We start from the raw sequence: 13,307 nt of genomic DNA on the forward strand, positions 1-13,307 counted from the left end.
GGGAAGCCAGAGAGGTAAGTGCTGCCTGTCAGCATCACTGTACAAAATAAATCTGCCCGCCAGGTTAATGATCGACCAGGTCTCTCTGTTGTTTCTCTGTGTGACGGCACTTTTTTTTTCTTTTTTTTTTTGAGGAAGGAGGAATACATTACAAGCTTTACATGCGGATGTACTGTAACACTGTAAGGCTAGTGTCTTGTACAGTATGTACAGTAGTATGTGTATTTAGTAGGTAATACTGTACGTCATATGAGTAATGAGTTATTCCAGTAAAGCTCAATTACAGGAAGTGTTTCCGCGATAGTCATCTCTTGACCCGACACGTTCTATTTTGGTCAGGTGATTCCGCACGCAAGGTCAAAAGCATGTCACAGACCCCGCCCACGCTGTTTAAGTAGGTTAGAGTCTATTGGGCTAATCATTGCCTGGTCGTTTGCTCAGTCTAACGCTGTGGCCCACATTTTACCTTTACCATGACACAGCAGTGGTGAAACATATAGATGATCAATGAAATAGATGCAGATATGCAATCGAGGGCACCGGAGTCAACCTCTCTGGAGGAAAAATACCTCAACAAACATTTACACATCTGTTTGCCCCACGCATCATCTGATCATGTCTAAATATAGCAGTGGTGTGTCTCAGTCCTGGCCGGCTTCAGGGTTCAAACAGGCAGAACTTGGTCTCCCTCCACAGGGAAAGAGAGGGCATCCCTCAAACACACACACACGTGCACTCCAGATTCTCACAAAGGCATCGTGGCTGGGCAGTGAGTCCAGGTTAAATACTCTATACTCAAACCTGTGCAGTGTACCTGGTCATATTCCTAGTACGTGTGACCCATATACATGGCAATAAACAGATCTGGAGTCTTGACCCCGAGGCTTTGGTCGATCTTACAGAGAGCCTCTTAATTGGAGCATGTTTCTCACACACAGCAGAAAATAAATTCATAAAGAGCATTTCTCAGCACAGTTAGTAAAAATGTAGTCAATGCACGGAGTATGTGTGTATGTGAAGAATGTCATGTGGTTTGGGTTCAAAACGATTTATTGCCTGGAATCCGATAAGATTAGGAACTCACGTGCATGACCCTTTACTGTGTGGAAATTCAGCGTTTTTGTGCGTGTCTGGCCAGGGTTATCACTCCCTCCCTTACTCCCTTACTCCCTCCCTCCCTTACTCCCTCCCTCCCTTACTCCCAACAATGTTGGCCTGCACTTCTGTTGGCACCACAAGAGGCAGTAGTCCCAGCACACTAAAATCAAGAAGGACACCAAAATCAACCCGCTGATCTCCACTGCACAAGTAGAGTAGTGGTGAGAGCATTGGACTCCCACCCTGGAGACCGGGGTTGAAGACCCGGTAGGGATGACTTTATGGGACTATACCCCAAACCTCCACATGTTCATCCTTTCACTCCAACCTTTTTATCCCTTACCTACATTCCACAAGTAGAGTAGTGGTCAGAGCATTGGACTCCCACGCGGGACATTCTCAGAGATTACCGTCTATGCTGAGCGAAACTCCTCTAGTCTATATGTAGCTAACCAAACGCTGTTGTTTACGTTTTGGAACTGATGTGTCCAGGTGACAAGACCTATCTTAATTTATCAGACATTATTTCATGTTATTTCAATTCACAGCTATTTCAGTGGCATTACTAGCTTCCGTCCTACCAGTCCTGCACAGAAACAAGCCAGCCACGCACATAAACCAGGCTTGACCTGGCCTGGTTTATTCCTTGATCCTAAAGGAGGAAATGGAACCAGCCAACGAGCACGAGGGAGAAGAATGAATGGCACCACTGAAGGATCAATTGCTAAGATCGACATTATTCACTGCTAATGCTTTTAGATAGTTTAAGCAAGCACATACATTATTATGGTTTCGAACTATCAGGGCATTCTCAACTGCTACTTTAAATACTATATCTAGTACTATTAAACCTATCTAAACTGCCTATCTAAACTGCCTATCTAAACTGCCTATCTAAACTGCCTATCTAAACTACCCATCTAAACTACCTATCTAAACTACCTATCTAAACTACCTATCTAAACTACCCATCTAAACTACCTATCTAAACTACCCATCTAAACTACCTATCTAAACTACCCATCTAAACTACCTATCTAAACTACCTATCTAAACTACCTATCTTAACTGCCTATCTAAACTACCTATCTAAACTACCTATCTAAACTACCTATCTAAACTACCCATCTAAACTACCTATCTAAACTACCTATCTAAACTACCTATCTAAACTACCCATCTAAACTACCCATCTAAACTACCTATCTAAACTACCTATCTAAACTACCTATCTAAACTACCTATCTAAACTACCTATCTTAACTACCTATCTAAACTACCTATCTAAACTACCTATCTAAACTGCCTATCTAAACTACCTATCTAAACTACCTATCTAAACTACCTATCTTAACTACCTATCTTAACTACCTATCTAAACTACCTATCTAAACTACCTATCTTAACTACCTATCTAAACTACCTATCTAAACAACCTATCTAAACTACCTATCTTAACTACCTATCTAAACTACCTATCTAAACAACCTATCTAAACTACCTATCTAAACTACCTATATAAACTACCTATATAAACTACCTATCTAAACTACCCATCTAAACTACCTATCTAAACTACCTATCTAAACTGCCTATCTAAACTACCTATCTAAACTACCTATCTAAACTGCCTATCTAAACTACCTATCTAAACTACCTATCTAAACTACCTATCTCAACTACCTATCTCAACTACCTATCTAAACTACCTATCTAAACTACCTATCTAAACTACCTATCTAAACTACCTATCTAAACTACCTATCTAAACTACCTATCTAAACTACCTATCTAAACTGCCTATCTAAACTGCCTATCTAAACTACCTATCTAAACTACCTATCTAAACTGCCTATCTAAACTACCTATCTAAACTACCTATCTAAACTACCTATCTAAACTACCTATCTAAACTACCTATCTAAACTACCTATCTAAACTACCTATCTAAACTACCTAAATAAACTACCTATCTAAACTACCTATCTAAACTACCTATCTAAACTACCTATCTAAACTACATTATGCCTGCTGTCAGGAAGCACATACATTTTTGTAAAAGAAAAAAAGAACCTTTTCTAGTTATTATTAGGAGTCCTATGCTATGGTAATAGGAACCCTATTGTAATATTATTATATTCCTGAAAGTGGCCAAATAACTGAAATGTTTGCATTTCTGCCATTTGGTGTGTAGTGCAAAATCTGTCAGTCTACACTCTGTCTGTTACTCTGTCCTCCTGTCTGTCAGTCTACCCTCTGTGTGTTACTCTGTCCTCCTGTCTGTCAGTCTACCCTCTGTCTGTTACTCTGACCTCCTGTCTGTCAGTCTACCCTCTGTCTGTTACTCTGTCCTCCTGTCTGTCAGTCTACCCTCTGTCTGTTAGTCTGTCCTCCTGTCAGTCAGTCTACCCTCTGTGTGTTACTCTGTCCTCCTGTCTGTCAGTCTACACTCTGTCTGTTACTCTGTCCTCCTGTCTGTTACTCTGTCCACCTGTCTGTCAGTCTACCCTCTGTCTGTTACTCTGTCCTCCTGTCTGTCAGTCTACACTCTGTCTGTTACTCTGTCCTCCTGTCTGTTACTCTGTCCACCTGTCTGTCAGTCTACCCTCTGTCTGTTACTCTGTCCTCCTGTCTGTCAGTCTACACTCTGTCTGTTACTCTGTCCTCCTGTCTGTCTGCCCCCATTCGAACATACATACAAACACATGCATGCATGCGCGCACACGCACACACACACACACACACACACACACACACACACGCACACACACACACACACACACACACACACACGCACACACACACACACACACACAAAGAAGCACTGGTCTGGGTAGAAAACTGTGGTATGAAAACTTTATGTATGTTGTTTCAGGAAACAAACTGGATATAGTGTGAGCTAGTTGTAGATCATGTCAATGTATCAATATGCATATTGCACCTACATGTGAAGGTTACTTTAAGCCTCATAAGATGAGTACCATGTTGAGGCAACAAATACACCTCTCACCAATGCAGTCTACAATAGCCTACAGCAGATGGCAGGGACCATTCCACATTCAAAATGTCGCTTCCTTCCTTCCTTTCTTGGTACCTCACCAAGGTACCTCCACGTTCTGAAATGTTTTAAACTGCTTGGTAATAGTATAATCGATCCATTGAATAATTAATCAGTACAATCATCCGATTTTTTCTCTCATTATTTTCATGTTTGCGTCAAAAGCCCAAACACATCCTCAGAGGAAGACATGATTTCGAAATGGAATCTTACCTAGCCCTAGGTCGTGATGCGTCGGATGCAAATATGAGAGGATCGCGTTCTGTGATTGGCTCCCCGACACCCAGAGCACTGTCAGTCAAGCAGATCACCACGTTGATTGGTCCATCGTATCCTTCAACTGACGTTCCCATTGGTGTTTTATTCCTGATCGAGTCTCCCGTCAATCCTGGATCCATCTCAAATGCAAACGTCAAGGAGCTCTAATTCACGTAGAGCTTTTACGGTAGCTTTTTAACGTTGTGATCTCTGAACATAGCAACATTACGCATCTACCGGTACTATCCAGTAACCACCTGAGGTCAGATGCAGAGCAGAGGGAAGGGGGAAGCATTGTTGACAGGTAGACGATCAAGAGAATTGAAAAGGAAAAGAAATGGATGATAAAACGGCCTTGTGCGAGAGCCTCATCATATGGGTGAGTTGTGGAAGCGTGGTGTAGGATAGTCCAATTGTTTGCGCCCTTTAGCGTCACATTCTTGTTCACGAATGTTTACCGTAATGATGACCGGTAGAGTATCTGTGCACCTGTCACAGGTATGTGAGCGAATAGCGCACCGACCAGGAAACGGTGAAGCTTTATATGGCAGAATCGAGCCTGCTCTCCTTCATTTATACCTCTATCTGATTTGATCTCCTATTAGTGGTGTTTAGATAAACCCTCATGCCGGCGGTCAGTGTCACCATATCTATGTTAGAATCATGGACACACAGCATTTTTACCTAGGGTAGGCTATCTTGTCCGAGAATTAAACAAAGACAACAATATCTATTCCTCAATTCAATTGATCATATTTAAGGGTGCTAATCTGATTGTGCAGGGTAATGTTGCCCCTTCGATCTGTTATAAATCAACTATTTATCCAGGGAGTACGGGAATTGCATGACTTCACATACGGTCCCTGAAAGGTTTCTTTGCAACCGTCTGTCTGACATTTTGGATCATGTTAAATCATTTGGGATCATGTTTAATCATTTTGGATCATGTTAAATCATTTTGGATCATGTTTAATCATTTTGGATCATGTTAAATCGACTTAAACGTCAGTTTCATGGCAATGTGATCACGCGCTACTGTGTCCCCGCATTGCCAGATGGAGATCCTGGCCCACGGGTGTCTCTCCTGTGGGATTGAATGACTGTAAATGATCTGTAGCGACTTGAACAGGAAGCCAGTAAGAGACACACCTGTCAGGGGTGCGTTCGGTTTAGAACACAGTGCTACCAAGGACGTGTTCACAGGTGTGCAGGGATTGGTCAGGTCACCTGACACCTTGCTCTCTGGTTATTAAACAAATGATACTGCAGCAGAGTAGCATCTCAGTCAGATGTTACCTGCATCTCAAAGGGATCTATCTCAGTGGATATGAGCTGGGGTGAATAGCACCATTAAATGGTGCTAGTAGCTCAGTTGGTAGAGCGGGTCGTTCAGTGATCGAAGGGTCAGTGGTTCGAATCTCAGCTCCGACTGTCCACATGTCGAAGTGTCCTTGAGCAAGACACCTAACCCCAAATTGCTCCCAATGAGCAGGTTAGCACCTTGCATGGCAGCTACCGCCACTGGTGTGTGAATGAGAGGCCATTGTAAAGCGCTTTGAGTGCCGCTAAGGTGGAAAAGCGCTATATAAGTGCAGTCTATTTACCATTTTAATATAGGCTATGACGTGCTGCTGAATGAATAGCCTATAGCAGCTGATTCAACACACAAGCACCCCATCACCCTCCATACCTGCCTGACCCTCACTCTCCAATTATGTCTAATGTGTGTGTGTGTGTGTGTGTATGTGTCTGTGTGTGTGTGTGTGTCTGTCATCTAGCTGCAGACCTTCAACACTCCATCATCCTGCAGGACGGTAGAGGAGCTGACCAATGGAGCAGCAATGTCACAAGCCTTGCATCAGATGTGAGTGTGACCTGCATACACACACACACACACACACACACACACACACACACACACACACACACACACACACACACACACACACACACACCAACTCTTCTCCCTTCCCAAAATTAAAGGAGTAGTAAACGGAAAATGCATGTTTAGCCCTGTTTTAAGGTTACTTGTGATCATATACAATGATTCAGATCAAAACGTTGACAAAACTAGCTTTTTCGAGAAAGTTGATAATTGCTCTACCACCGTTTTGGTCATACAATGGATGTGGATGGGCATCTTGAAAAATCATTCAAAAACATGTTAAACCCTCGATTTCAAAGACAAGAAACTCACTAGGTGTTAGTTGGCGGACTGGTATATAATTCGCCATAAAGTAAGATTCTAGTTCATCTGGAAAGGCTTTTAAAAAAAATATTTAGCATCGAACTATTTAGTCGCAGCACATACGTGTGTAAACTTCCGCTTTAACTGATTCCGATATTGCGCAATGCCTTGATCTCGCGGTAGGCGACGTCCGTGGATTCCGCTCAGCTTCCTTATTGGAAAAGCTAGCCGCAACAACAAGACAGGCTCGGGTACCTTTGACGTGGACTGTTGAGTGGAGGACGTCGGAGCTGGTCGGGCGGTAGATTCGAAGTGTTTGGTTCTGGTGAGATTTCATAAACTGTGCTCTGACTGTATCAACATGTCTACTAGTTGGGATGGTGGTGGTGGTAGTGGTGGGTACAGGACACAAATAGAGAGGAGTGAGGCGAGGCCGAGGAGGAGCTTGAAGAAGAGAGATCGGGGGCAGGGTTCGGGAGGTAGTGAGTCCGGGGGCGGCTGTGTGAAGCAGTCGAGACTCGGTGGAGGTATCTCTCGGATGAGTCCCGGTCGTGTCGTGGGGTGGAGGTATCTCTCGGATGAGTCCCGGTCGTGTCGTGGGGTGGAGGTAGCTCTCGGGTGAGCCCCGTTCGTGTCGTGGGGTGGAGGTAGCTCTCGGATGAGCCCCGTTCGTGTCGTGGGGTGGAGGTAGCTCTCGGATGAGTCCCGGTCGTGTCGTGGGGTGGAGGTAGCTCTCGGATGAGTCCCGGTCGTGTCGTGGAGTGGAAGGTAATTGTGGAGTTTGATCAGGATGGCGGGCACTGTCCTCCCCTTAAACTGACTAAGGCGATCGAGAAGGCGATAGGGAAGGTGAAGTTTGCTCGGTTTCTCGGCAATAGGCGAGTATTGATTTGTGCTAGCAGCGAGATACAGAGTAGCAAGATCCTGGGGATGTCGTCGCTTGGCGGGGAAAGGGTGAAGGCTCTTGACATAGCTGGGGCGGTGTCTAGGAAGGAATTGTGGGTTGGGGACTTTAATGCACACAACAGTTATGGGGCAGTCTTCATACAGACAGTAATGGTCAGGTGGTGGAAGACGTGTTGGATGGAAGGTCGTTGGTCTGCCTTAATACAGGGCACGAGGCTTGATGTGAATAGGGGTACAATGTCCTGCCTGGATCTTACCATGGATGTATTAATAGAACTGGATACAGTGTGAGCAGTGAGCAAACTAGCTAGCCTAGCTAACATAAACAAGTAGTTCCGCTTCCTGAATCCCCTCTGCGGATTGATCTACACATCTATAACGGTCGCGTCAATACAAGTCAATGGATTTCATAAAATGATCAATAAAACCCTACAGGATTCAGACTTTGCGGCGAATTTGATGTCAGAACACCAACGGACACCAATTACCCCCTCAGTGAGCTTCTTGTCTTTGAAATCGAGGGTTTAACATGTTTTTGAATGATTTTTCAAGATGCCCATCCACATCCATTGTATGACCAAAACGGTGGTAGAGCAATTATCAACTTTCTCGAAAATGCTAGTTTTGTCAACGTTTTGATCTGAACCATTGTATATGATCATAAGTAACCCTAAAACAGGGCTAAACATGCATTTTCCCTTTACTATTCCTTTAAATGTTTAAGTCCCTGCACCATATTGTACTATCGTCATGTCCAGGGGGTGGACTTGTACATCAAGCTGCCTCACGCTAAGGAATCAGGAGATGGGCTCCTGTCCGATGGGCCGTTAGGCTCCAGAACCATTGGGGGGGTCTGCATGTGTAATATCTCTCCTGTGTGTGTGTGTGTGTGTGCAGAGATCCAGCATGGTTCAGCGAGGGATGGCTCAGTCGCATTAAAGAAGATGTCGGAGACAACTGGAGACTGAAGGTAGTGTACCCTATCTAACTGGAGACTGGAGGTAGTGTACCCTACATGTATCTAACTGGAGACTGGAGGTAGTGTACCCTATCTAACTGGAGACTGGAGGTAATGTACCCTACATGTATCTAACTGGAGACTGGAGGTAGTGTACCCTATCTAACTGGAGACTGGAGGTAGTGTATCCTACATGTATCTAACTGGAGACTGGAGGTAGTGTATCCTACATGTATCTAACTGGAGACTAGAGGTAGTGTATCCTATCTAACTGGAGACTAGAGCTGTATCCTACATGTATCTAACTGGAGACTAAAGGTAGTGTACCCTACATGTATCTAACTGGAGACTAAAGGTAGTGTATCCTACATGTATCTACCTGGAGACTAAAGGTAGTGTATCCTACATGTATCTAACTGGAGACTGGAGGTAGTGTATCCTACATGTATCTAACTGGAGACTGGAGGTAGTGTATCCTACATGTATCTACCTGGAGACTGGAGGTAGTGTATCCTATCTAACTGGAGACTGGAGGTAGTGTATCCTACATGTATCTAACTGGAGACTAAAGGTAGTGTATCCTACATGTATCTACCTGGAGACTGGAGGTAGTGTATCCTATCTAACTGGAGACTGGAGGTAGTGTATCCTACATGTATCTAACTGGAGACTGAGGGGCGAATTCACTAAAGGATTGCGCAGCTTCTCCTGACGCAAAGCCTGTGCAAATAAGTCAAAAATGATGTTTGCTATTCACAAAGCCCTCGCAAAGGGTGAAATACGGTGTTAACTGCGTTGCGTTCGTCATTGCGTTTCTCTGCGCCGGTGTTATTAGCTGATATTTAAATTAGGTAATATGGGCGGAGAATGTTCCCCTTTCTATGCAAATGAACATTATTGTAAAACCCGCCCAATTCACAAAGATCGGCGCAAATTGCCTCACGCAGTTAAAGTGAAATTAATTGCGTTTTCAGAGACGTGGTGGTATTTAAGCGCAAGGGGTGTCATGGCCAGCCTTTCCGCTGATCATGGCAGCAGTGATTGTTGCGAGGCGAATTCGGCATCGCAATGCCAGGCATGTTGTTCGTGAGAGAATATTTAGAAGAAGGTCACTTTTTATGGAGTCAAAATGAGGCCAGAAAGCATTGTAAATGTAAGTGAAGTATTGTAAACGTAAGTGAAGTATTGTAAACAAAAAATATATAAATAATCACTTAATTATTAAAAAATAAAATAAAGATTGCATTTACGATACTTTTTTGCGTTTACAAAACGTTTTCTGCGTTTACAACACTTTTCTGCCTTTACAATACTTTTTTGCGTTTACAAAACCTTTTCTGCATTTACAAAACTTTTCTGCCTTTACAATACTTTTTCTGCGTTTACAGAACTTTCTTGCGCTGCAAAACATTCTGGCCTCTCTTTGACGTGGGGGCGGGGTTAGATGAGTGGCGTGTCCAGAGAGGAAGAGGCGGGGTTTCGGGATGCCCAACGTTTTTTGGACTTCTATGGTTTTGATTTATATATGGCGGTGGGCATCCCGAAACTCCGCCTCTTCCTCTCTGGACACGCCACTCATCTAACCCCGCCCCCACGTCAAAGAGAGGCCAGAATGTTTTGCAGCGCAAGAAATGTTTTGTAAACGCAGAAAAAGTATTGTAAAGGCAGAAAAGTTTTGTAAACGCAAAAAAGTATTGTAAATGCAATTTTTATTTTATTTTTTAATAATTAAGTAATAATTTATATATTTTTTGTTTACAATACTTCACTTACGTTTACAATACTTCACTTACGTTTACAATACTTCACTTACGTTTACAATTCATATGTTTTTGTTTACAATACTTCACTTACGTTTACAATGCTTTCTGGCCTCATTTTGACTCCATAACTTTTTGATTTAACACTAGAACCACCGCGGTAACTGTTTGGACACCAGAGCGCGCAGCTCTTCAGCAACTGGAGGATGAAGTCGCGTCTGGGGAGGCTCAGTTGACTATGCGTCTCTCCACCCGTCCCCAGCGAGTCCAAGCTCCCCCAATGAATAATACTTATTTATAATAGCCTACATAGCACGAAACTGTGCGTATAATAGTCTATACGCGAAACTGCGCATTCCCTATAGCTGTTCATTGAACGGCTGGGGGCCGATATAGGTATAAATAAATAAAAACATAGCCTACACAATATTTGTTTTATTTGAATGGTCTTGAAAATATTTTGCTTTTGTATCATAGGTGACGGCAGGTATCATCTTCAGCCATGGATGATGACTCCCGTGCGTAATCCTTCCAACGTTGGAGAGGCGGCGTACAACTGGGCTCACATCAGGACGCGCGGTGTGATTGAGTGCACATTTGGAATCCTGAAAAGCCGTTTAGATGCCTAGATCGTACCGGTGGGGCAATGTTATACACTCCCCCAAAAGTATGCCAGATCATCGTGCTGCAACTTGCATAACATAAAATGACAATTTTTCCTTTGTTCGTCTTTTTAAATCATTCCACCTCCGTTTGCAGTCTTCCGCGTTTACACACACAAATGGCACTGACTGATTGGGAAATTAAACCCCAAATATGATTTTTTTGCTGCAGTCGTGATATTTCTTGCCGAAAGCTGTGAGACATGTTTTTGAACCTCGTCCGTGAGACCTTCAAGTTCGCTGTCTGAAAATCGTATCTTTCTTTTTCTGTCTGCCATCGTCCAATGATATGCATACGAGTTGTATGCGCTGTATGCGCAGTATTTATAGTCATTTCCTATATCAGCAGCAAATTGCACTCAGCCGCAAACACCGAATGGGCGTGTTTGCGCTGGGATATTATTAGCGCAATGTCTTTAGTGAATAGGTTTTTAAAACGGAGCACATAGCTGGCGCAACTGACGCGCAATGTAATGGTGCAATTAGCGGGCGCAATTTGCTTTAGTGAATTCGCCCCTGAAGGTAGTGTATCCTACATGTATCTAACAGGAGACTGGAGGTAGTGTACCCTATCTAACTGGAGACTGGAGGTAGTGTATCCTACATGTATCTAACTGGAGACTAGATGTAGTGTATCCTACATGTATCTAACTGGAGACTGGATGTGATGTATCTAACTGGAGACTGTAGCTCGTGTATTCTATCCAACTGCATCAATCAGCCCTGAGCCACCTACTCTCTCACTGGCTTATACTGTCAACAAACTGACTGAAAAGCCATAGAATTTCTGCACTCATAGGTGTGTGTTTGCGTGTTTGCGTGTGTGTTTGCGTGCGTGTGTATGTGTGTGTATGCGAGCACGCATATGCTCTGTCTGAATTCAGCCTGTTTTAAGGGTACAGTGAGGAGAACCATTCTTTTCGCTTTCTGTTGAGTTATGGGTTTAACAAGATGTCGCCCACTAGTGGTGAGACTCGGAAGGTCGCTAAAGGCAGTTTAATGAAGCCGCTCTTGTAGAGCACACATTGTCCTCAGAGCCTGTGTTCTTCTTCACCCAGATGAACAACCTCAAGAAGATCCTGCAGATGATGGTGGATTATTACAACGAGGTAGGCGGAGCCAAGCGGGGCCGCAGCGCTGAGATAATTGCTCGGCGTGCAGGAATCTTGAGTCTCCTCTGACTGTATGTGTAATGCGCAGCTAAGACTGGTTCTGTGTGTGACGGGCCTGTAGGTTCTTGCCCAGCAGATTTCGGACTTCCCCCTGCCAGACCTGGTCCAGGTGGCGGAGCACGCCCACCCTGTGGAACTGGGCCGCCTCCTGCAGCTCATACTGGGCTGCGCTGTCAAATGTGAACGCAAGCAAGGTACTGGACACACACACACACACACACACACACACACACGTGGCCGTGCAGTCACAGATTCTGAACAAAGATGGGCTGTAAATATTACAACGGGGGCTGTTTGAGGTTCTGTCTGAGTTCTACAAGGCTTTATTGTTGCCTTGCCAACATACGGACAAAAGGAGTTGGTGAAAGCAGAATGAGAACCCAGCTAGAGGTCACAGGGTCACAGGGTAGACAAACATACTCCTGGAGCTTGCTCCATCGCCTTGTTGAGAGGGGTCAGGGAAGAATTTTTACAGCTCACTTATCTGGCCCCCGGGTGATTACTGTTTTGTTGCTTCCCTCTGGAATATGTAGAGAGTGGGTCGTATGCCCACCTCCCTTGTTCTCTGTAAAGCGCATTGTGTTGCCTCTGGGTATGAAATGCGCTATACAAATAAAGCTTTGATTGATTGATTGATTGAGGGTCACAGAGCAGCACAGAAACCCCCCACAACCTGCCACAGATCGGACACGTCTCTGGCCTCCTGTGTTATGTGCCATTTTGTCTATACGACTACAGATGTACATGTCTTTGTTTGTTTTGTTGGTTTGTGTGTGTGTGTGTCTGTGTGTCTGTGTGTGTGTGTGTGTGTGTGTGTGTGTGTGTGTGTCTGTGTGTGTGTGTGTGTGTGTGTGTGTAGCCTGACCCCTCTCTCTCCCTCTGCCCAGAGTACATCCAGATCATCATGACCCTGGAGGAGTCTGTGCAGCACGTTGTCATGACGGCGATTCAGGAGGTGAGGCGTGGTCCAGCTGGGCGGGGTTCTGGGTGTACAGGGGCCCGACGGAGAGACGACGACGACGACGACGACGCACTCGTCTCATTGTTCTGGTGTCCAGCTGTGTAGTGGAGGGCGTACGGAGCGTACTGGCTTCTTTATCCACAGACGCACAGTAGACCTACTTCTGATCCACCACTGATGTAAAAAACAGAAGGATTTTCAGAATATTTTGCCGTTACGGATACTGTTAAGGAAAAAACCTTGAGTTGGTTTTTAGTTTAGATTTCAAAGAACACGCTGAGTGGTC

General features: G+C 44.3%; 1 protein-coding gene across 1 annotated transcript in view; it reads left to right on the forward strand.

Annotated features, from left to right (window-relative positions):
- Nucleotides 1-4,698: 4,698 nt before the first annotated feature.
- hook1 (hook microtubule-tethering protein 1) overlaps nt 4,699-13,307 on the forward strand; it is a 21,101-nt gene continuing 12,492 nt past the window's right edge. Inside the window, exons 1-6 of the mRNA XM_084444749.1 lie at nt 4,699-4,793; nt 6,193-6,278; nt 8,406-8,478; nt 11,947-11,997; nt 12,122-12,254; nt 12,948-13,015. Of these exons, the coding sequence (XP_084300875.1) occupies nt 4,752-4,793; nt 6,193-6,278; nt 8,406-8,478; nt 11,947-11,997; nt 12,122-12,254; nt 12,948-13,015 (453 nt within the window). The 5' untranslated portion in view covers nt 4,699-4,751. The remainder of the gene's footprint in view (nt 4,794-6,192; nt 6,279-8,405; nt 8,479-11,946; nt 11,998-12,121; nt 12,255-12,947; nt 13,016-13,307) is intronic.

Source organism: Borostomias antarcticus, assembly GCF_949987555.1.
Source record: "Borostomias antarcticus genome assembly, chromosome: 10".
NCBI classification, from domain to species: domain Eukaryota; kingdom Metazoa; phylum Chordata; class Actinopteri; order Stomiiformes; family Stomiidae; genus Borostomias; species Borostomias antarcticus.